Genomic DNA, 26,252 nt, shown 5'->3' on the forward strand with positions numbered 1-26,252 from the left:
ATCAAATTTTGCTGAAATGGTTTTTGGGGGGCATATCGCATTTAGGAAGCCCCTATGGTGCCAGAACAACAAAAAATAACCCACATAGCATACTATTTAGGAAACTACACCCCTCAAGGAACGTAACAAGGGGTACAGTCAGCCTTAAAACCTCACAGGTGTTTGATGACTTTTTGTTAAAGTTGCATGTGTAAACAAATTTTTTTTTTACATTTTAACAAGGGGTAAGAGGAGAAAATGACCCCAACATTTGTAACCCCATCTCTTCTGAGTATGGAAATACCCCATGTGTGGACGTCAAGTGCTCTGCTGGCACACTACAATGCCCAGAAGAGAAGGAGCGCCATTGAGCTTTTGGGAAAAAAAAAATTATAATGGAAGTCAGGTGCCATGTGCATTTACAAAGCCCCCCGTGGTGCCAGAACAGTGGACTCCCCCACATGTGACCCTATTTTGGAAACTACACCCTTCACAGAATTTAATAAGGGGTGCAGTGAGTATTTACACCCCACTGGCGTTTGACAGATCTTTGGAACAGTGGGCTGTGCAAATGGAAAATTACATTTTTCATTTTACGGACCACTGCTCCAAAACCTGTGGGGTGTTAAGGCTCACTATACCCCTTGTCATGTTCCATGAGGGGTGTAGTTTCCAAAATGGGGTCACATGTGGGTATTTATTTTTTTGCGTTTATGTCAGAACCGCTGTAAAATCAGCCACCCCTGTGCAAATCACCAATTTAGGCCTCAAATGTACATGGTGCACTCTCACTCCTGAGCATTGTTGTGCGCCCGCAGAGCATTTTACGCCCACATATGGGGTATTTCCGTACTCAGGAGAAATTGCATTACAAATTTTGGGGGTCTTTTTTCCCTTTTACCTCTTGTGAAAATAAAAAGTATGGGGCAACACCAGCATGTTAGTGTAAATTTTTTTTATTTTTTTACACTAACAAGCTGGTGTAGCCCCAACTTTTCCTTTTCATAAGGGGTAAAAGGAGAAAAAGACCCCCAAAATTTGTAGTGCAATTTCTCCCGAGTACGGAGATACCCCATATGTGGCCCTAAACTGTTTCCTTGAAATACGACAGGGCTCCGAAGTGAGAGAGCGCCATGCGCATTTCAGGACTAAATTAGGGATTGCACAGGGGTGGACATAGGGTATTCTACGCCAGTGATTCCCAAACAGGGTGCCTCCAGCTGTTGCTAAATTCCCAGCATGCCTGGACAGTCAGTGGCTGTCCGGAAATGCTGGGAGTTGTTGTTTTGCAACAGCTGGGGGCTCCGTTTTGGAAACACTGCCATACAATACATTTTTCATTTTTATTGGGGGGGCAGTGTAAGGGGGTGTATATGTAGTGTTTTATCCTTTATTAGGTGTTAGTGTAGTGTAGTGTTTTTAGGGTACATTCGCACTGGCGGGTTACGGTGAGTTTCCCGCTAGGAGTTTGCGCTGCGGTAAAAAAATTTGCCGCAGCCCAAACTTGAAGCAGGAAACTTACTGTAAGCCTGCCCGTGTGAATGTACCCTGTACGTTCACATGGGGGGGGGGGGCAAACCTCCAGCTGTTTCAAAACTACAACTCCCAGCATGTACTGACAGACCGTGCATGCTGGGAGTTGTACTTTTGCAACAGCTGGAGACACACTGGTTGGAAAACCTTCAGTTAGGTTCTGTTACCTAACTCAGTATTTTCCAACCAGTGTGCCTCCAGCTTTTGCAAAATTACAACTCCCAGCATATACTGAACGCCGAAGGGCATGCTGGGAGATGTAGTTATGCAATAGCTGGAGGTACGCAACTACAACTCCCAGCATGCCGAGACAGCTGATTGCTGTTTGGACATGCTGGGATTTGCAGTTTTGCAACATCTGGAGGTCTACAGTCTTAGAGAACACTGCAAAGTGATCTCCAAACTGTGGTCCTCCAGCTGTTGCAAAACCACAAATTCCAGCAAACAGCTGTCTCGGCATGCTGGGAGTTGTAGTTTTGAAAGATCTGGAGGGCTACAGTTTAGGGACCACTATATAGTGGTCTCAAACTGTAGCCCTCCAGCTGTTGCAAAACTACATATTCCAGCATGCCCAAACAGCTGTCTGGGCATGCTGGGAGTTGTAGTTTTGCAACATCTGGAGGGCTACAGTTAGAGACCACTGTATAATGGTCTCAAACTGTACCCTCCAGATGTTGCTAGGCAACTCACCGACTTCCGTCGGATCCAGCCGCACGTCATCGCTGCCCGCCGATCTCTGTCGCCCGCAGCCTCCGTCGCCCGCCCGGATCGGTAAGTGGATCTTCGGCGCCGGTCTCCTTCCGTTCCCCGTTCTGCCCCGCCTATTGTGGGTGGCCAGGACGGGGCCCCCGATCTGCTATTGGTGGTCACGTTTAGACCACCAATAGCAGGGATAGGAGGGGTGGCACCGTGCCACCTCACTCCTATCGCTTCAGGGGGATCCTGGGTGTCTTAGACAACTGCGATCTCCCTTATATTCCAGGTCACCGGGTCACTATAGACCCGTAATGACCCGGAATCGCGCAAATCGCAAGTGTCAATTCACTTGCGATTTGCCGCGATCGCCGACATGGGGGGTCTGATGACCCCCCTTGGCGTTTGCACGGGATGCCTGCTGAACGATTTCAGCAGGTATCCCGGTCCGATCCCCGCCCGGCAGGGGCCGGAATTCTCCATGACGTACGCGTACGTCATGGGTCCTTAACTACCAGGTTGTCATGACGTACGCGTACGTCAAGGGCCCTTAAGGGGTTAAGAAGGTTCTCAACATGGCCAGGAGAGTATGGGGGAAATTTATCAAAACCTGTCCAGAGGAAAAGTTGCCCAGTTGCCCATAGCAACCAATCAGATCGCTTCTTTCACTTTTGAAAAGGCCTCTGAATAATGAAAGCAGCGATCTGATTGGTTGCTATGGGCAACTCAGCAACTTTTCCTCTGGACAGGTTTTTGGAGGGGCAAGCTGTGCATAACTAGCTTGCCCCCTGACTGGTGAGCAGTAAGAGGTTAAGAAATATACAGGCAAGGTTTTTAGCCCCCTCCCCCGCCTGTTAAACTTGCCGGTGTCTATAGTGGTATGTCCCATGGGGGGGAGGAGTGCACCAATCAGGGGTGTAATAGTTTCCTGGGCTTTCAGGGGCCCTCCCCTGGGTATTTATAACTGGGGTGCCTCCCTTCCCCCCTCAATCTGCCCAGGACCCGGAGTTTTGGCTGCTGGTTGGTATTTTTCTGCCCCTTATTTATGGCCCGGATGGAGCAGGAGGGTGAGGGTTGGCATGCTCCCTTGTGGCTGAGCTGGCCTCCCCTCCTGTTGCGCCCGAGGCGGGTTCGGGAGGCTGGCGAACCTCTCGCAGTCCCGCTCCCCTTTCCCACTATAGGCCCTGTGAGCCCTGTCCTGCCCGTTCCTTTTGCCCTCTTCCCTGCTTGTGGACAAGCCCCCTCGCTGTTTGGAGTTACGATTTATTTTGGGGCTATGCTCCCTGGGGTCGGTATTGGTTGTTGACACTTTGTCCCGTTTTTCTCTGGCAGTGGTTCCGGAGGTTGCTCCCTCGGGTGGAGTCGGAAGGTTTGCTCGTGTGGCTGGCCCGTGGTTCATCGTGCAGAGTGGTGTATTTCTTGGTCCGCTTTGGTGGCTCCTGCGACTTGGTCGCACTCACGGTAAGGCGCTTGCGAGTGGTTGGTGTTGGTGTGGAGGCCGGGATGTCTACAGTCGAGGAGGGTCCCGGAGTCTTCCAAATGTGTCTGTGGATAGGGGATTTGTTTCTCATACCTGGAATGCCCCTTGTAGTAACCTTACGAGGCTCTGATGCTTGATTTCCTATTTCGTTTTCATAGGATGTGATGACGGAAGTTGACTGCTGTGTCACCTCTCCAAGGAGGTGCGAGATTTGGGCTGTGTTCTCCGTGCATCCAAATAACATTCTTAGTATGTGACGCTGGGATCTTCACCTGTTCATGTGAATCACCTACTATTCAAAAAAAAAAAAGGCTTTCCCGCTGTGCTGCGATCCAGTGGGGTGCGGCCGCACGGCGCATGGCGGGGGGTGATTTTTCTTTTCTGCTCTGCGGTTGGTGGGATGTTGGTGTATACCTAGGGGCTGGGCCCACGAGTGGGTGGCCTTGCTGTCGGTGACCTTTTTTCCTATGAGTTTTTGGTTGTCGCTTTTGCTTCGTTTTTCTGATCCGAGGTATTGCGCTGGCTTTTTTCGGGGCTATGTGGATGGGGCACTTCCTTTCTCCTCGTCTTTTTCTATGGGAATTGGGTGTCTGGTGTGTTTTTGGGTGCCTATTTTGTGCGTTTGCAGGCCCGTCGGTCCGAGACTGCTTTAGGCGATCCGGGACATGCAGCTGTGCTGCATGAGGGTCCGCGAATGACAGTTTTTTCCGGTTGTCGTCCTATTGTTGACTGGGCGGCAGTGGGCCCCCCCTTTTTAAATTTTTGCTCCCCGACCCCGATTCGGGATTTTTGTCTGTTTTGGGTTTTTGCTTTTCTTTGATAGGATGGGGTGTTGTGAGTTCGGGATTCGCTCTCTTTGTGCATCGGGGCCGGCGGAGGTGGCTGGGTCTCCGGAGAGGGTAGCGCAGCGCGTGGGGCGCTGGCTATCTGCATGTTGTGTTGCTATTTTCACCCAGTTTGTGTTTCCCATATGTGTTTTGTTTTGCGAGCGGCTTTCCGCAAGGTGGTGCGAGTGCTGCGGCACTCTTCGGTGTATGGGCGAGTCTGAGAGATGAGTTCACGCAAGAGTTATTAAATTTTTTTTTTAAAAAGACCCTGGCGGCAGGTACCTCAGATGGAAATGTGTTGGGGGGATTTCCTGGAGAGGAAATGTGTTGGGCGGATTTCCTGGAGAGGAAATGTGTTGGGTGTGTCCGGGGGGCTGAGGTGGCCCCAGGTGTTGGCTATCCAGTATCTCTTGGGTGGGGGTCGGAGCCCAGTGTAGGGCTAACTGGTCTCCTCCGTGGCGGTAAGAAGACGGTGAAAGCGGGGTCAACCCGGGGTAGACCTCCACACAAGACGGTGTGGCAGCACCTCTCGGGTTGGTAAGAAGCCAATCGGTGTCTTTGTTACAGTTAAATTGGAGGAGCAAGCTGTGCATAACTAGCTTGCCCCCTGACTGGTGAGCAGTTAAGGGGTTAAGAAATATACAGGCAAGGTTTTTAGCCCCCTCCCCCGCCTGTAAAACTTGTCGGTAACTATAGTGGTATGTCCCATGGGTGGGGGGGAAGGAGTACACCAATCAGGGGTGTAATAGTTTCCCGGGCTTTCAGGGGCCCTCCCCTGGGTATTTATAGCTGTGGTGCCTCCCTTCCCCCCTCAATCTGCCCAGGACCCGGAGTTTTGCCCTCCCTCCCTCCCTTTTTGTATCTCTGTTTATTGTAAGTCACAGCTTGGCGGTAAGAAGACGGTGAAAGCGGGGTCAACCCGAGGTAGACCTCCACACAGGACAGTGTGGCAGCACCTCTCGGGTTGGCAAGAAGCCAATCGGTGTCTTTGTTACAGATAAATTGTTATTTATATAAGTAATTTTATAAATAAAGCTGTGGCCGATCCCCACCCATAAAAAAGTTGAATTGTTGTTGTGTCAGTTATTATTTAATTAATTATTATAATAAGGGGGAGGGGTAGTTATAGCCTGCTAGGAGCTAATTGGGTCTCAACACTCGGATAAATCTCCCCCTTCGTGTGTATATTAATCATTGTTATATAGCGTAAAAGTGAAAGTAAAACGATCTTTACTGTGGCAACCACTAGGGGGGCCAAACTGCAACTCCCAGCATGCCCAGACAGCCAAAGGCTGTCTGGGCATGCTGGGAGTTGTAGTTTTGCCACATCTGGAGGGTCACAGTTCGGAGACCACTGTTACAGTGGTGCCCAAAAAGTAGCCCTCCAGATGTTGCCAAACTACAACTCTCAGCATGCCACGACTGCCCAGGCATGCTGGGAGTTGTAGTTCTGTAACATCTGTCCCTTCAGATTTAGCAATTTTCATGACATTTTTTGAAAATTGCTGCTCTACTTTGAAGCCCTCTAATTTTTTCAAAAAGTAAAAGTATGTCCATTTTATGACGCCAACATAACGTAGACATATTGTGTTTGTGAAGAAAAATAAAATTTATTGGGAATATCCATTTTCCTTACAAGCAGAGAGTTTCAAAGTTCGAAAAATGCTAAATGTTCAAAATTTTCATGAAATTTTGGGATTTTTCACCAAAAAAGGATGCAAGTAACGCCGAAAATTTGCCACTAAAATAAAGTAGAATATTTCACGAAAAAACATTCTCAGAATCAGAATATTCGGTAAAAGCGTTTTTGCCTTATTAATTCGTAAAGTGACTGTGGTCATAATTGCGAAAAAGGGCTCAGTCCTTAAGGTGAAAAAGGGCTGTGTCCTTAAGGGGTTAAAACATCCGATTTATTTATGTTTTTAATCAGGGACCCATTAGTCACATCTGCAGCGGAGCTCCGTTAGGGGTTTTTGGCATCAGGGATACAGAAAGGAGGTACCTACTATTACCTATGCCAGTGTTTCCCAACCAGGGTGCCTCCAGCTGTTTCAAAACTTCAACTCCCAGCATGCCCGGACAGCCAAAGGCTGTCCGGGCATGCTGGGAATTGTAGTTTTGCAACAGCTGGAGGCACCCTGGTTGGGAAACACTGACCTATGCTGATGCTGTCGGTAATAGAAGCTCAGCAGAGTTGGTTGCGTATCGGAGCTGAACCAGTTGCTTGGTTAGCAGAGCAGAGCTGAGTAGACTCAGGTGCAGCCAGGTGGTAGCAGGCTTGATGAATACACAGGCCTGGTCTTCAGATCGGGTCATGCATTGGAGAATCAGTAATGTATAGGGCAGTGGTCTCAAACTGTGGCCCTCCAGATGTTTCAAAACTTTCTCACAGAATGTCCGGGCAGCCGTTGCCACATGACATGTGGGGGCAACATCATGTCTGGAGGAAACAAGGCACGGCCCAATACCATCCCTACAGTGATCATGGTGGGGGCAGGGAGACTGCTTAGGGTTGACGGAAAGCTGAATGGAGCAAAGTACAGAGATATTCTGTCTAGGTGCAGTGGGTGGAGTCTGGGTGATGATGACTTCCTTGCCCCTAGGCATGCTGGGTATGGTGGGAGAAGAAGCAGGAAGAGACCTACAGCAGGAGAACATGCAGTGCAGACTATTCAGAGCTGTAACATCTCTGGAGACCCCGGAACATGAGGAGCAGGTACATGGGAGATGTCACCCCCTATAATCTACAAGAACACAGCGCCCCCTACATGTACACTACACACTCAGCTCTACTACATGTACACTACTCACTCACCTCTACTACATGTACACTACACACTCACCTCTACTACATGTACACTGCACACTACTCCCCTCTACTACATGTACACTACACACTACTCACCTCTACTACATGTACACTACACACTACTCACCTCTACTACATGTACACTGCACACTACTCACCTCTACTACATGTACACTGCACACTACTCACCTCTACTACATGTACACTGCACACTACTCACCTCTACTACATGTACACTGCACACTACTCACCTCTACTACATGTACACTGCACACTACTCACCTCTACTACATGTACACTACACACTACTCACCTCTACTACATGTACACTACACACTACTCACCTCTACTACATGTACACTACACACTCACCTCTACTACATGTACACTACATACTCCCCTCTACTACATGTACACTACACACTACTCACCTCTACTACATGTACACTACACACTACTCACCTCTACTACATGTACACTACACACTACTCACCTCTACTACATGTACACTACACACTACTCGCCTCTACTACATGTACACTACTCGCCTCTACTACATGTACACTACACACTACTCCCCTCTACTACATGTACACTACTCACCTCTACTACATGTACACTGCACACTACTCACCTCTACTACATGTACACTGCACACTACTCACCTCTACTACATGTACACTGCACACTACTCACCTCTACTACATGTACACTGCACACTACTCACCTCTACTACATGTACACTACACACTACTCACCTCTACTACATGTACACTACACACTACTCACCTCTACTACATGTACACTACACACTACTCACCTCTACTACATGTACACTACACACTCACCTCTACTACATGTACACTACATACTCCCCTCTACTACATGTACACTACACACTACTCACCTCTACTACATGTACACTACACACTACTCACCTCTACTACATGTACACTACACACTACTCGCCTCTACTACATGTACACTACTCGCCTCTACTACATGTACACTACACACTACTCCCCTCTACTACATGTACACTACTCACCTCTACTACATGTACACTGCACACTACTCACCTCTACTACATGTACACTACACACTACTCACCTCTACTACATGTACACTACACACTACTCACCTCTACTACATGTACACTACACACTCAGCTCTACTACATGTACACTACACACTACTCACCTCTACTACATGTACACTACACACTCACCTCTACTACATGTACACTACATACTCCCCTCTACTACATGTACACTACACACTACTCACCTCTACTACATGTACACTACACACTCACCTCTACTACATGTACACTACATACTCCCCTCTACTACATGTACACTACACACTACTCACCTCTACTACATGTACACTACACACTACTCACCTCTACTACATGTACACTACACACTACTCACCTCTACTACATGTACACTACACACTACTCGCCTCTACTACATGTACACTACACACTACTCACCTCTACTACATGTACACTACACACTACTCACCTCTACTACATGTACACTGCACACTACTCGCCTCTACTACATGTACACTACTCACCTCTACTACATGTACACTGCACACTACTCACCTCTACTACATGTACACTACACACTCAGCTCTACTACATGTACACTACACACTACTCACCTCTACTACATGTACACTACACACTCAGCTCTACTACATGTACACTACACACTACTCACCTCTACTACATGTACACTACACACTACTCACCTCTACTACATGTACACTACACACTACTCCCCTCTACTACATGTACACTACTCACCTCTACTACATGTACACTGCACACTACTCACCTCTACTACATGTACACTGCACACTACTCACCTCTACTACATGTACACTACACACTACTCACCTCTACTACATGTACACTACACACTACTCACCTCTACTACATGTACACTACACACTCAGCTCTACTACATGTACACTACACACTACTCACCTCTACTACATGTACACTACACACTCAGCTCTACTACATGTACACTACACACTACTCACCTCTACTACATGTACACTACACACTCACCTCTACTACATGTACACTACATACTCCCCTCTACTACATGTACACTACACACTACTCACCTCTACTACATGTACACTACACACTACTCACCTCTACTACATGTACACTACACACTACTCGCCTCTACTACATGTACACTACTCGCCTCTACTACATGTACACTACACACTACTCACCTCTACTACATGTACACTACACACTACTCACCTCTACTACATGTACACTACACACTACTCACCTCTACTACATATACACTACACACTACTCCCCTCTACTACATGTACACTACTCACCTCTACTACATGTACACTGCACACTACTCACCTCTACTACATGTACACTGCACACTACTCACCTCTACTACATGTACACTACACACTACTCACCTCTACTACATGTACACTGCACACTACTCACCTCTACTACATGTACACTACACACTCACCTCTACTACATGTACACTACTCACCTCTACTACATGTACACTACACACTACTCACCTCTACTACATGTACACTACACACTACTCACCTCTACTACATGTACACTACACACTACTCACCTCTACTACATGTACACTACACACTACTCACCTCTACTACATGTACACTACACACTACTCACCTCTACTACATGTACACTACACACTACTCACCTCTACTACATGTACACTACACACTACTCACCTCTACTACATGTACACTGCACACTACTCACCTCTACTACATGTACACTGCACACTACTCACCTCTACTACATGTACACTGCACACTACTCTCCTCTACTACATGTACACTACTCACCTCTACTACATGTACACTGCACACTACTCACCTCTACTACATGTACACTACACACTACTCACCTCTACTACATGTACACTACACACTACTCACCTCTACTACATGTACACTACACACTACTCACCTCTACTACATGTACACTACACACTACTCACCTCTACTACATGTACGCTACACACCTCTACTACATGTACGCTACTCACCTCTACTACATGTACGCTACTCACCTCTACTACATGTACACTACACACTACTCACCTCTACTACATGTACACTACACACTACTCACCTCTACTACATGTACACTACACACTACTCACCACTACTACATGTACACTACACACTACTCACCTCTACTACATGTACACTACACACTACTCACCTCTACTACACGTACACTACACACTACTCACCTCTACTACACGTACACTACACACTACTCACCTCTACTACATGTACACTACTCACCTCTACTACATGTACACTACTCACCTCTACTACACGTACACTACACACTACTCACCTCTACTACACGTACACTACACTCTACTCACCTCTACTACACGTACACTACACACTACTCACCTCTACTACATGTACACTACACACTACTCACCTCTACTACATGTACACTACACACTACTCACCTCTACTACATGTACACTACACACTACTCACCTCTACTACATGTACACTGCACACTACTCACCTCTACTACATGTACACTGCACACTACTCACCTCTACTACATGTACACTGCACACTACTCACCTCTACTACATGTACACTGCACACTACTCACCTCTACTACATGTACACTGCACACTACTCACCTCTACTACATGTACACTGCACACTACTCACCTCTACTACATGTACACTGCACACTACACACCTCTACTACATGTACACCGCAAAATGTGCGGCCAACAGTGATGACTATAATGGGCGCCATGGTTTATGGAGCTTTATAAGATGTTCTGTCACATGTCATTTATACCCGATCCTCCATGGGGCCCCTCAGGTTTCTTATAAACCCCATAATCCTTCTCCTCAGTGACCGACCAAGGATGGAGGAGGACAGAGACCACATGTCTGGGAGGATATTAGACCTCACCCTAGAGATGATCTTCTGGATCACTGGAGAGGTGAGCGGGTCACATGACCTTCCCTGTATCTCTATTAATAAAGCAGGGAAATGAGCAGAAAGGTGCAGGATTCTTCTTCTCTCTGTAGTGATCAGTGTCTCCCCATACACAGGATTACACAGTAGTGAAGAAGTCGTCTGGTGAGTGTGTGACACCCCGTGTGTCAGGAGGCTGGAGGAGGAGCCAGAGCCCCACCCCCGAGGAGCCTCCACCTCATTCACTGATACATGAGCAGAAGATCCTAGAACTTACCTCCAGGATCACTGAGCTGCTGACTGGAGAGGTGAGCGCTGCTGGGAATGCTGGGACATTATACAATAACACCAAGGTATGAAGTGTCTGGAGGAGAATTGTATCATTGTCTGTGTCAGGTTCCTATAAGATGTCAGGATGTCACTGTCTATTTCTCCATGGAGGAGTGGGAGTATTTATTAGGACACAAGGATCTGTACAAGGATCAGGTCATGATGGAGGATCACCAGTCCCTCACATCACCAGGTAAGAGGAGAGAGCAGGTTTGTGGATCTCCTAGATTCCCCCATCATCTGATCATCACATATAACAATGGATTCAGTCACTGTGTTTATTTCATATAGATGGATCCAGTAGTATAAATCCCCCAGAGAGATGTCCCCGTCCTCTATATCCCCAGGATTGTAAAGAGGAAGAGGAGGATATCCCACTGGACCATCAGGTAGATGTTGGACATGATCTTTCTCTTCACAGAACATTAGTCCAGGACTTCAGCCTCATCTAGAATAGAACATTTTGGGCCCCAGGGTTGATGTCCCTGGTTCTTGTCTTCTTGGAGTTTCTGACCTTTTCCTGGACGTATAATAAACTTCGGTTCCTTTCTGATTTTTTCCTCAGGTCCTTAATGTTGGATCCGTGCAGGAAAGTTCTGGAGGAACGAGGAGAGAACTGGAGGAACCCCGATCAGTGTCAGAGAAGGGTGAGATACAACTTTTTAAGACGAGACCAATGGTTGGAGAGTGAATTTATATACAAATTATAATCCACCAGAGGTGGTCCAATAAAAACCCTTGGGTTCCCAACCATCAATAGCTATTTACAGGACTTTATTAATTTGGTCCACAATACAAATAATAAGTGAGCAAATAAGTAAGAAAACAAAATGAAAACCACACACTTAAAGGGGTACTCCAGCCCTAAGACATCTTATCCCCTTTCCAAAGGATAGGGGATAAGATGTTTGACCGCGGGGGTCCTGCCGCTGGGGACCCCTGCAATCTTGCATTCGGCACCCACCTCTTTGAGCTATGGCGCTGCTTATATACTGTCCGAGTGCATGTCGCATTTCTAATGAGGTGGCCCGCCTTCTCGCGCTGCTTATATACTATGCGGGTGCAGAGCGTGCAAATTTTTTTCATGTTTTGATTGATTTTTTGGAGAATTATTATTATGTAAATACAGATACAGACAGACGTTGTTTTTATTTAAGAGTAATGGTGCCAATTTTCGAATTCAAAAATCAACCTAATCTTAATTCATACAAACTTTGAACCCTCGTTTCAACCCTTCAGGGGTGGAATTTTAGAAAACGTTAAAACACGTATTTCTTTATCTCTAATTGTTAGCCTAAAATCAAAGTTCCATGCTTCTAGCTTCCAAAATGACGGACTTCCATACAAACTTTCAACCCCTTTTTCACCCCCTTAAAGGGGTACTCCGCCCCTAGACATCTTATCCCCTATCCAAAGGATAGGGGATAAGATGTCAGATCGCCGCGGTCCCGCTGCTGGCGACCCCTGGGATCCCCGCTGCGGCACCGCGCTATCATTACAGCACAGAGCGAGTTCGCTCTGCGCGTAATGACGGGCGATACAGAGGTCGGAGCATCATGACGTGACGGCTCCGCCCCTCATGACATGACGGCCCGCCCCTTTCAATACACGTCTATGGGAGGGGGCATGGCGGTCGTCGCGCCCCCTCCCATAGACTTGCATTAAGGGGACGGCCCGTGATGTCACGAGGGGCGGAGCCATGACGTCACGCTGCTCCGTCCCCCGTATCGCCCGTCAATACGTGCAGAGCGAACTCGCTCTGTGCATTAATGATAGCGGGGTGCCGCATCGGCGATCCCAGAGCTCCCCAGCAGCGGGACCACAGCGATCTAACATCTTATCCCCTGTCCTTTGGATAGGGGATAAGATGTCTAGGGACGGAATACCCCTTTAAGGGTTGAATTTCGAAAAGTCCTTTCTTATTCCTCTTCTACGTCTTAAAAACACCTGTGAAAAAAATTCACCTTTCTAGGTCCAAGGGTTAAGGATGGGCGTTGATGAGTCAGTAAAACAGGCCTTCTCTTTATCTATCTCTCTCTATCTCTCTCTCTCTCTCTCTCTCTCTCTCTCTCTATCTCTCTCTCTATCTCTCTCTCTCTCTATCTCTCTATCTCTCTCTATCTCTCTATCTATCTATCTATCTATCTATCTCTATCTATCTCTCTCTATCTCTCTATCTCATCTATCTATCTATCTCTCTCTATCTCATATCTATCTATCTATATCTATCTATCTCATATCTATCTATCTATCTCATATCTATCTATCTATCTATCTCTATCTATCTATCTCATATCTATCTATCTATCTATCTCTATCTATCTATCTCATATCTATCTATCTATCTCTATCTATCTATCTCATATCTATCTATCTATCTCTATCTATCTATCTCTAATCTAATCTATCTATCTATCTATCGATTTTGCCTCAGTATGCAGTAGCCTGTTATCAAGGTCTCCTCTCCTGGAACCAAATTTACATTTGCTGAAACCCCAGAATTGTAACTGTGACAGACCTCCCTTATGGATTTCCCACATGTGCCTGTATCACCTCTATTCTTAATCACACTGAGATGTTTGGAGATCCTTCTACGGAATTGTTGAATCGTTTTTCCTACGTATATTTTATGACAGCCGCATTCCGCAATGTAAATTACCGTATATACTCGAGTATAAGCCGGCTTATACTCAAGTGAACTCTCCGCCTGTCAATCCCTTCTCAGTGGTCTTCATCCTGCGGAACTCCAGAAGTTGCAAAACTACAACTCCCAGCATGCCCGGACAGCCATCGGCTGTCCGGGCATGCTGGGAGTTGCAGTTTTGAAACCTCTGGAGGTCCGCAGGTTGAAGACCACTGCGGCCTTTGTCATCATCCAGACCCCCCCCCTTTAGTTTTCTACTCACCTCCCCTCGGTGGGAAGGAAGGGTGAGCTGGTCCGGGCCATCTATGCTGCAGAGACCGTCCGGTGGGGAGGGTTAGTCATTCCGGGCTGTCCATTTTCACAGCGCATGAACGTCCCTGTGTGTCGTCGTCAAGGCAACATCACTAGTCCGGGGCCGGCCCGGAGAGCGGAGAAGAGGGCCCCCCCCCCCCCCGGTGAAAATGGAAAATGGACAGGGACACTTAAACTAGGGAAAAGGGACAAAGGGACACTTAAACTAGTCATTTGTGTGGGCCCCTCGAGCAAAGATTCATGGTCTCCAGTGTTGTAATCACATATACATACATATATATATATATATATATATATATATATATAATATATATATTTGATACATGTACAGAGTGTGGAAAATGTTTTAGTCAGAAATCAGATTTGGCTAAACATTAGATAATTCACACAGGAGAGAAATTGTCATGCTTTACTGTAAGGAACTCGTTACACATCATAGAATTCATACAGTAGAGAAGCCTTTTAGGTGTTCAGAATGTGGAAAATGTTTTCATAGAAATTGGCATTTTGTTGATCATCAGAGAACATGCACAGGAGAGAAGCCTTTTATGTGTTCAGAATGTGGGAAATGTTGTGTTTTTTATATATATATATATATATATATATATATATATATTTGACAGTATTTTGACACGCTGCAATTTGCAACTTTTTGTGTGTAACTGGGAAAAAGATAATCTAATGTCTTGATTTGATGACTGTCTTTTCATTTATTTCTTGCTCATTGTATGGCCTTTACAAATGATATCAAAATATTCATTTTGTGTAAAATGTTGTTTCTTTTTCCAGGTGCAGATAAGATGAGTGACTGCCATGAACTTCTCATTTTTACTGGTTCTGAAGTAGAAGATGATTCATCACAGGATGGCGACAAAAGAACTGGACACAAAGTTTTTGCAAATTCTGAATGTAGGAAACATCTAGAAAATAAATCTCATCTCATCGTACAAGAGAGAATTCCCATAGATGAAAGGCCATTGTCATATCTAGAATGTGGGAAATCTTTCAGTCCAAAATCAAGTCTCTTGAGACATCTGAGAGTTCACACAAGAGAGAAGCTGTTGTCATGTTTAGAATGTGGAAAATCTTTTAGTAGAAAATGGCAACTAATAAGTCATCAGAGAACTCACACAGGAGAGAAGCCTTTTATATGTTTAGAATGTGGGAAATCTTTTAGCTTGAAATCGTATCTGGTTAAACATCAGAGAACTCACACTGGAGAAAAGCCTTTTATGTGTTCAGAATGTGGCAAATGTTTTAGTGACAAATCAACTTTGGTTAATCATCAGAGAGTTCATACAGGAGAGAAGCTATGGTCCTGTTCAGAATGTGGAAAATGTTTTAGTACAAAATGGCAACTCGTTAGTCATCAGAGATTTCACACAGGAGAGAAGCCTTTTAAATGTTCAGAATGTGGGAAGTCTTTTACGGTGAAATCAGATTTGGTTAAACATCTGAGAGTTCATACCGGAGAAAAGCCATGGTCATGTTCAAAATGTGGAAATTGTTTTGGTAGAAAATGGCAACTTGTTAGTCATCAGAGAACTCACACAGGAGAGAAGCCTTTTACGTGTTCAGAATGTGGGAAACCTTTTAGCTTGAAATCGTATTTGGTTAAACATCAGAGAACTCACACTGGAGAAAAGCCTTTTATGTGTTCGGAATGTGGCAAATGTTTAAGTGACAAATCAACTCTGGTTAAACATCAGAGAGTTCATACAGGAGAGAAGCTTTGGCCCTGTTCAGAATGTGGAAAATGTTTTAGTACAAAATGGCAACTTGTTAGTCATCAGAGATTTCACACAGGAGAGAAGCCTTTTACATGTTCAGAATGTGGGAAGTCTTTTACGGTGAAATCAGATCTGGTGAAACATCAGAGAATTCACACAGGAGAGAAGCCATTTTCATGCCTGGAATGTGGTAAATGTTTTACTAGGAAATCACTTCTTGTGCGACACCAGAGAAGTCACACAGGAGAGAACTTATTGTCATGCTCAGAATGTGGTAAATCTTTTACTGTGAAATCGGAACTGGTTACACATCAGAGAATTCATACAGGAGAAAAGCCTTATAGGTGTTCAGAATGCGGGAAATGTTTTCGTAGAAATTGGCATCTTGTTGGTCATCAGAGAATTCATACAGGAGAGAAGCCTTTTACATGTTCAGAATGTGGAAAATGTTTTAGTCAAAAATCAGATCTGGTTAAACATCAGAGAACTCATACAGGTGAGAGACCTTTTACATGTTCAGAATGTGGGAAATGTTTTAGTGACAAATCATATCTGGTTAAACATCAGAGAACTCACACCGGTGAAAAGCCCTTTACCTGTTTAGAATGTGGAGACTGTTTTAATCATAAATCAGATCTGGTTAAACATCAGATAATTCACACAGGAGAAAACTTTTTTTCATGCTGAGAATGGGGTAGATATTTTACTGCGAAATTGGAACTAGTTACACATCAGAAAATTCATACAGAAGAGAAGCATTTAAGGTGTTCAGAATGCGGGAAATGTTTTTATAGAAATTGGCATCTTGGTGATTGTCAGAGAACCCACACAGGGGGAAAGCCATGCTCAGAATGTGGAAAATGTTTCAGTCATAAATCAGATCTGGTTAAACATCAGCGAACTCACACAGGAGAGAAGCCTTTTAGGTGTTCAAATGTGGAAAATGTTTTAGTGAAAAATCAGCTCTGGTTAGACATCAGAGAGTTCATACAGGAGAGAAGCCATGGTCCTGTTCAAAATGTGGAAATTTAGTAGAAAGTGGCAACTTGTTAGTCATCAGAGAACCCACACCAGAGAAAAGCCTTTTATGTGTTCAGAATGTGGAAAATGTTGTTTTAGTCAGAAATCAGATCTGGTTAAACATCAGATAATTCACACAGGAGAGAACTTTTTTGTCATGCTCCGAATGTGGCAAATATTTTACTGTGAAATCAGAACTACACATCAGAGAACTCACACAGGAGAGACGTAATTTTCTGCCTCGAAATCATTTCTTGTGGGACATCAGATGACTCGCACAGGGAGAAGTCATTATCATGTTCATAATGTGGAAAATATTTAAGTAATAAATGGCAACTTGTTATCATCAGACAAGTCACACAGGAGAGAAGCCTTTTACTTGATTAGAATGTGGGAAATTTACCATAAAATCAGATCTGGTTAAACATCAGAGAATTCACACAGAAGCCATATTAATGTTCAGAATGTGGTAAATTTTTTATCACTAGATCAAAACTTGTCAATCATAGAAGAAGACATACTTGTGAGAAGCCATTTTCATGTTCAGAATGTGGGAAATGCTTTACTTCTCAGTCAAGTTATTACTAATGTCGAAATTCTCCCATAAAAGAGAAGGCAGTTTCATGCAAGGAGTGTGGAAAATATTCTATAACGAAGTGAAGTTTTATTTTTCAGCAGAGAACTGTTGAATGTGGGAAATGTTTGAGTAAGAAATAATTTCTTGTGATTGCACACAAGCATTGAGAGTGTACAGCCTTTGTCTTGTTATACGTAGAACTTCCATTGAGGAGGAGCTATTTTCATATATAAAATATCTGATTAATAGCAAAGAGGGAATCCTATTAAATCTAATCAAATTTGTTCTGAATAAAATTAAAAAAAATCTCAATTGTCTGAATCCAATTTTACACAGGTGAAATTGTACAGGAGCAGGGACTCTTGTCAGACAGGAGACCCTGCTACGTTACTAACTGAACACTGAGATATACATTGTATGTCTGTTGCTCAGTTTATGAGCTGGGAATTCTCAAACTGCGGCCCTTCAGATCTTGCAAAACTTCAACTCCCAGCATGCCCGGACAGCCGATGGCTGTCTGGGCATTCTGGGCGTTGAAGTTTTGCAGCATCTGGAGGACCGCAGTTTGAGACAACTGCCTTACACTGACTGGGCCCAGTCACTTTTAGTGCTGAATCCGACCTAGCCGCCGAATCATAATCAACTCTGCAAACTCCTGAGAACACTCACAAAGGAGAAGCAAGTTTTCACCTCAGGAATGCGGGAAATGTTTTTGTTTTTTTTACTAGAAATGAGCAAACTTCACACAGTAGCAGGGACTCCTGTCACAAGAGAAAAGCGTACCTGCTCCTGTACAGTGAGCGTTGAGGCATACTGTACATTGTATGCGACGGTGCTTAGTTCCATTTGCCGGGCCAACACAAGAGCACTGACTCTCGTCTCTGACATGAGTCCCTGCTTCTTTAAGGTGGAACCACGAATCTCGACTGCGCCGTTGTTTCTGCTGAATGGTGTGCGGTTGAAGCAAACAGTAACAGTAAAATAAACAAATGAGAAAGTTCCAAATAAAGGAATTTTGAACAGAAAAAGAAAAACTTTCAGCTGAAATGGATAAAAAAATCCCAAACTCTACTCATATTTCAATAAAATGTAATCCCCCAACGATATCGACGTGTTTCGGACATATATATGTGGGAGATCGATTCGCACCTGTGAAGAGAGAACATTGACCAGTTGCTCATAGCAACCAATCAGATTGCTTCTTTCATTTTTCATAGGCCTTTTTAAAAATGAAAAAAGTAATCTGTATGTGCGTGGTATATACTGTATGTGTGCGCACAGTTTATACTGTGTGTGCGGTATATACTGTGTGCGTGGTATATACTGTGTGTGTGCGCTGTCACGATGCCGGCTGGCAGGAGGTGGATCCTCTGTGCCAGAGAGGGATTGGCGTGGACCGTGCTAGTGGACCGGTTCTAAGTCACTACTGGTTTTCACCAGAGCCCGCCGCAAAGCGGGATGGTCTTGCTGCGGCGGTAGTGACCAGGTCGTATCCACTAGCAACGGCTCAACCTCTCTGACTGCTGAAGATAGGCGCGGTACAAGGGAGTAGACAGAAGCAAGGTCGGACGTAGCAGAAGGTCAGGGCAGGCAGCAAGGATCGTAGTCAGGGGCAACGGCAGGAGGTCTGGAACACAGGCTAGGAACACACAAGGGAACGCTTTCACTAGGCACAAGGGCAACAAGATCCGGCCAGGGAGTGCAGGGGCAGAGGTCAGATATAGTCTGGGAGCAGGTGGAAGCCAATTAAGCTAATTTGGGCCAGGCACCAATCATTGGTGCACTGGCCCTTTAAGTCTCAGGGAGCTGGCGCGCGCGCCAGCACATGACAGCAGGGGACGGGAACGGGTAAGTGACCTGGGATGCGATTCGCGAGCGGGCGCGTCCCGCTGTGCGAATCGCATCCCCGACGGCCATGACAGTGCAGCGCTCCCGGTCAGCGGGACCGACCGGGGCGCTGCGGAGAGAGAGACGCCGTACGCGCTCCGGGGAGGAGCGGGGACCCGGAGCGCTAGGCGTAACATGCGCGTAGTATATACTTTTGTGTGTGTGCGGTATATACTGAGTGTGCGCAGTTTATACTGTGTGTGTGTGGTATATACTGTGTGTGTGTGTGCGGTATATACTGTGTGTGTGGTATATACTGTGTGTAGTATATATCTTATGTGTATGTGCAGTATATACCGCGTGTGTGCGCAGTTTATACTGTATGTTTGTGTGTGTGCGCGCGTGCAGTTTATACTGTGTGTGTGTGTGTGTGCATAATATATACCGTATGTGTGTGTGTGCAGTTTATACTGTGTGTGTGTGCGTGCGCGCGCATAATATATACCGTGTGTGTGTGTGTGTGTGTGTGCGTGCGCATGTAGTATATACAGTATGTGTATGGTATATACTGTATGTGTTTGCGCAGTATATACTGTAAGGGGGAGATTTATCAAAACCCGTCCAGGGGAAAAGTTGCTGAGTTGCCCATAGCAACCAATCAGATCACTACTTTCATTTATTTTTTATTTTTTTTGAAAAGACCTCTGCAAAATGAAAATGAAAGCGATCTGATTGGTTGCTACGGGCAACTCAGCAACTATTCCTCTGGACGGGTTTTAATAAATCTCGTCCTTAGTGTTGTTTGAGTGTTTTATGTGGTAGGATTTCATGCATTAAAGTTTTCTAATGTGTGTTTCTATGTTGTTTGCTTTTAGCCATGGCCCAATATTTCAGAAACCACATATGCCCGAAAAGCGTCGGCTTAGTCCAGTTACATAAAGTTTGGAATTTTATTCATTGGAGCATGAATTTTTTTTTCTTTTTTGTTTATCCCTGGACAAACCTTCTCCTGTGATTATATTAACACATAAATATGATGTCTTAAGTAGGTGCTAACATGACAGAAATTGTCTTTTGGGGTCTACCACAGCCAGGAGCGGTGGGAGCGGGTGTATGTCTGCCCCCTCAGTATGTGCGCAATTCACCCAAAACGAATCACACTTACAATACCAAACACAACCTACGCGTGGCGCTGTTTATAAAATGAGTTATCTTTTAGCTTTCTATACTACACTTTTACATGGCCAGATACAAAACCATTACACCTAAAACCAAATTCAACCGGCCCTCTTCTAAATGGGTGGGATCCCAAAGTTTTCTGATAGACTTTCAGATCCTCTGAAAAGCTGAGTGCTCCAGGCGTTTGAGGAGGAATATGGGCCTGTCACTGGTGCTGGACTCTTGTTATGGGCCTTACCTGAAGATTTCTGGGATTTCAGGCCATTCACCACAAGTGCGGATAAATTATCAATTACAAAACTTTATTGTGTGTTTTTGTCTATTTACAAATATACATAAAAGAACAATGTGAGACTATGGTATGTAGACCTAATCTATAGATTTATAGGTTTCCTTTGCTATAAAACTGTCTAAACACCTCCAATAGGATTATGGACAGAAGTATACAACCCACTAAAAATGTCAAAGATTGAAAAAAGAAAACCATTAGTGGCTCTAGGTCTCCATACACATAAGAGGAGACTATTTTAGCAGGACTAGACTATCCTGTGTCTATTGGGCTTTGCCAAATAAATGAGAACATGTTACTGCATTTATATGTGGTGCTCGGGGATGAAGGGAGAACAGGGGTGTTGCAATGTAGTGCTGCTGGGTATAGGATTAACTCTTGATTGTCGTGACGCCAGGGTGAGGGCTTCCTCTAGTTATATATGTCCTACCGCTTCAAGCCTAGATTGTCTTGTCACTGCAATAACAGATCTGCTTACTTGGAGATCCCAAGGGAAAGAGAGCGATTATTGGATACAGCGCCCTTATATACTGAAGGGGCAGGATCAAAGCTTATTGGTCCCCAAACCTGTCAGTCCTAGTACAAAGCATTATGGTACATCACATGACCTATCACATGACTCAAAAGATCCTTAAACCTAGCATAACACTATTATCTATACATATCACATGACCAAAGGTCCTGTACATAAATTACATGACAAAATATATACATTTCTGAATGGAATTAGGAGGCGACTAGGGATGAACCCACAAGGAAGGCCCTACCAGCATGGAGGAACTCTGACTGTGGGGACTTACGACAAAGGTACCGGACCAAGTCCAGTACCGGGACACCACACATATATATATATGTGTGTGTGTAGTGTCCCGGTACAGGACCTTGTCCCGTACCTGTCTTAAGTACCCTCAGTTAGAGTCCCTTCATTCCACAGGGCTCTTCTACAGGGTTTACCCTTTACTCACCTCGCATAATGCATTGAAGATATAGTGTATACTAGCTGAGTACCCGGCGTTGCCCGGTTTTTCCTTCCTCATTCTTGTTGGGGAGGAAAATCGACAGAGGAGGAAGCTTTTGACTTTGTATCCCATCCCCATATATTGTTGTCATATCCCAACCCCATATCCCGTCCTCATACCCCGACCTCCTATCCCGACCTCCTATCCCCTCCTCCTATCTCCACCTCATATCCTGACCTCCTAACTCGATCTCTTATCCCACCCTCCTATCCTGACCTCCTATCCCGAACTCCTAACCCATCCTCCTATCTCGACCTCCTATCCCGTCCTCCTATCTCCACCTCCTATACCGTCCTCTTATCCCGTCCTCATATCACAACCTCCTAACTCGACCTCCTATCCCGTCCTCCTATCCCCACCTCCTATCCCGTCCTCATATCCTGACCTCCTAAGTCAACCTCCTATCCCACCCTCCAATCCCATCCTCCTATCCCCTCCTCCTATCCCGTCCTCCTATCCCGTCCTCCGATCCCATCCTCCTATTCTGTCCTCCTATCCCGTCCTCCTATCCCGACCTCCTATCTCGATCTCCTATCCTGTCCTCAAATCCCCTCCTCCTATCCCGACCTCCTATTCCGTCCTCCTATCCCGTCCTCCTATCCCATCCTCCTATCCCGTCCTCCTATCCCGACCTCCTATCCCGACCTCCTATCCCGTCCTCCTATCCCGACCTCCTATCCCGACCCGTAATATGTGTTCCACGTATTGAAATATCTCCAGCCGTACAGAAGTTATGTGAGAACATATATTTCCCATTGATTTTCATGGGACTTTAAACAAAAACCCAGACCCTCACAAATGGGGGTGGTTAAGGGTTAAATTAACTATCCTATATTTTAAGTGGACATATAAGTAACATGTGACCAAGTATTATCGAAATATCTCCAGCCGTTTGGAAGTTATGCAGTAACATATATTTCCCATAGAGTTGTATGGGACTTTAAACATAAACCCCGCCCCTGGCAAATGGGGGTGAGTAAGGGTTAAATCACCTATCCTATGTTTGTTGTTGACATATAAGTAACATGTTGCCAAGTTTCATGTTAATATCTTTAGCCGTTTGAAAGTTTTTGTGGAACATACACACATATATACACACACACATACATACACACATACACACATACATACATACATACATATATACATACACACATACACACACACACACATTGAGTTTTATATATATAGATTGGTCAATATGTATACAATTATGTACAAAGTTGTATAGTGTAATGTATAGGACCTTCAGGGGTCATGTGAAACTGTCATGTGATGTACCCAGAGTTCTCTGGGTTCAGGACCTCCAGGCTTGACAACCAATGGGATTAGTCCAGGCCCCTAGTATATAAGGGGCTGTAGTCTGTAAATTCTCTCTCTTAGTTCCGGACTATTAAGCAAGCACAATCAGCATATCTCAATTCATCTTACCTGGGCCAAAGCCTAAAGAAGCAGCAGCCACTAAAACCGTGAGTTATAAAACTCTATCTATAAATTCCTAGTGACTACTATTCAACTCAAATCCTATAATTAGTAGCACAGTGGCCTGCTTAAAGCTCAAGACTATTAGTCCCAGCAAAGCCTGTGAGGAACCTGCATCCCAGTTACCTCAGGAGAAACTGTATATTTGTAAAGACTGTTTGCTCAAGAAGTTAAGTAAAAGTTCCAGTTATCTCATTAATCCTGCTGTGGACATTCCATTTATTCCCTGCCGTTTTTGGGCCGGTTGGCGGCAGGACCTTCTATACTAAGCAAACTTCACCCTGGCGTCACGACAAACCAAGGGTTAATACCACCAGACCCTGTAGCATCACTGCCTCACCCGGCACCGCAACTCTTTTGGAATCCTACGAACAGGATACGGGTGTGTGCCTTTAAAGGGGTACTCCGCTGCCCTGTGTCGGAAGCTCCGCTCGCAGCGTCCGGAAGTTTATTGTTCCGAACGCTGTGTGCGGGCTTCCGTGTTCAGGGCTGCCCTTCGTGACATCACGCCCGCCCCCTTCGTGATGTCACGCCCGCCCCCCCTCAGCGAAAGTCTATGGGAAGGGGGCTTGATGGCCATGGCACCCCCTTCCCATAGACTTTCGCTGAGGGGGGCGGGCGTGATGCCACAAGGGGCGGCCCTGAACACGGAAGCCCGCACACAGCGTTCGGAACAATAAACTTCCGGACACTGCGAGCGGAGCTTCTGACACAGGGCAGCGGAGTACCCCTTTAATAACTTTTAAGTGCCATAGTCCTCCCCCTATTCAGAATGTGCATAGAATACTGTCCAGGATTTTCGCAAGTAGCGTAAGTGTATGGGATTTTATTGCTGAAATTGTGCTTAGCTGGGGCGCAAGAAAAAGTAAGGGGGGGGGGGGGAGGTGAAGAATACTGTATTGTGGCCATGTGTAAAATCAGGAACGAAGCCATGCTGCGTGCTCCGTTGCAGACCGCACCTGAAGGGGTTAAAGAAGAACCCGAGAAGCGCGCCAAAATGTCCCACGCTGTTCTGTGGACATCGTGTAGCTGTTCCTATGCCAAAGTGGAACTGTTATCTTTTGCTTGTGTTTGCCGGGGGACAGGAAGTCAGAGCTGCACCGATGACGTCCTTCGCTGACGCTGGCGGCCATTTTGTGGTAGCCTCATATAAAAGAAGCCACGCGGCCAGACCTCTACAGTCCGGAAATGGCAGCGAGGTGTGTGCGGAGCCCACCGCAACATGTGAGGAGAGCAGCAAGATGGAGCCGGAGCAGCAGAAAGTTGCAGCGGCAGCGAAACTCTTCCAAGAACTTGCTGACCGCTTACAGCAGTTGTCCCTTGGGGCTGAGGAGGCCTGACACATACCCCCGCTACCAGAAGATGACGAGTGGCCAGCTACCCCGAAAGGGGCATCACCAGTGACATCAGCGACGGCATCACCGTTGATGCTGTCCCCTCACCACAGGACATGTGGATCCTGGGCCGAGATTCCTACAGAAGAATCTGATGTAAGTACTCTGGCCGAAGCCGCCTTTTCTTCTTCCTCAAGCCCAGAGAGAGCGATCTCTTTGTCACAAGTAGCTCCAGCCAGTGCACGCCCGAGATCACTCCCTCTCCCAAAATGGGTGTTCGGCGATGAGCCTGCACTGATACAGTATATGCAGGACCACATCCTTCACTAGACAGGAAAGTCCCACCCACCGGTCCCTACAGCTGAGGCCGAAAACTACTCATCAGCGACTGTAGACTCAGGCTGCTGCTGATGGAGCTGGTAATGCTCCTGCCATCCCATCCCAGCAGCCATGGCAGTGGAAGGTGAGCGCAGAGGGCCCCCCCTCAGTCAGACCTGCAAGAAGATGGATGATGGCTCCGATAGGCATCAGCCAACTTACTACGTAGGATGTCTCTGTAGTAGGTCAGTTTGTCCTCCCTCTCATTGGGTGTAAAAAAGGCCCCCATTTTGTGGCAGTAGCGAGGGTCCAATAAGGTGGAGAGTCAGAAGTCATTCCGCTGCCAAATGGTAACAATTCGGCAGTCACTACGCAAGAAAGTGAACTTGCATCATGCCATTTGTGCAAGTGACTCGGAGGGACTCCCTACCTCCATCTCCACTGCATACTGCCACGGTGTGTCTGGGTCCTCTGTCTCCTCTTCCTCATCACCTTGTAGCTCCTCTGGCTGCTCCTGCTCCTCCCTTCCTTTCAGCTGTGTATAAAAACCACCCATTTCGCTACACATTGCCCGTGGTCCACTGTCCCCCTACTCCTCCTCCAGATCAGCCCCCACAGGGCTCATGTGGCCGTGAGATGTAGGTGCCATGTCTTTAGTGTCCTGACCAGCCATCGTTTCCAACACGTGTTGTAGGAAATTATGGAGTGGAATGACATGGTTCATCCCGTAATCCTGGAGACTGACTTATAATGCAGCTTTCTCAAAGGGCCTGAGCAAACGGCAGGTCTCACGTATAAGCTGCCACTGGTTGACATTGAAGTTACACAGGGGAGTACCCCTATCTGCTTGGATCA

General features: G+C 45.8%; 1 protein-coding gene across 5 annotated transcripts in view; it reads left to right on the top strand.

Annotated features, from left to right (window-relative positions):
• The window catches only part of LOC130357211 (gastrula zinc finger protein XlCGF26.1-like), a 128,517-nt gene that overhangs the window by 18,189 nt on the left and 84,076 nt on the right, over positions 1-26,252 (top strand). For 2 of the 5 annotated variants that reach the window (XM_056559811.1, XM_056559806.1), the window contains one exon: positions 15,412-18,278. The exons of 1 other annotated variant lie outside the window; for it this stretch is intronic. In XM_056559811.1, the coding sequence (XP_056415786.1) occupies positions 15,423-17,039 (1,617 nt within the window). In that variant the 5' untranslated portion in view covers positions 15,412-15,422 and the 3' untranslated portion in view covers positions 17,040-18,278. Of the gene's footprint in view, positions 1-2,999; positions 3,667-7,115; positions 7,229-11,270; positions 11,362-11,473; positions 12,314-15,411; positions 18,279-26,252 lie in introns of those variants that run through there. 2 more of the 5 variants (XM_056559807.1, XM_056559808.1) reach the window with 2 other exon arrangements.

The sequence above is a fragment of the Hyla sarda genome, chromosome 2 (assembly GCF_029499605.1).
Source record: "Hyla sarda isolate aHylSar1 chromosome 2, aHylSar1.hap1, whole genome shotgun sequence".
In the NCBI taxonomy this organism is placed as follows: Eukaryota; Metazoa; Chordata; class Amphibia; order Anura; family Hylidae; genus Hyla; species Hyla sarda.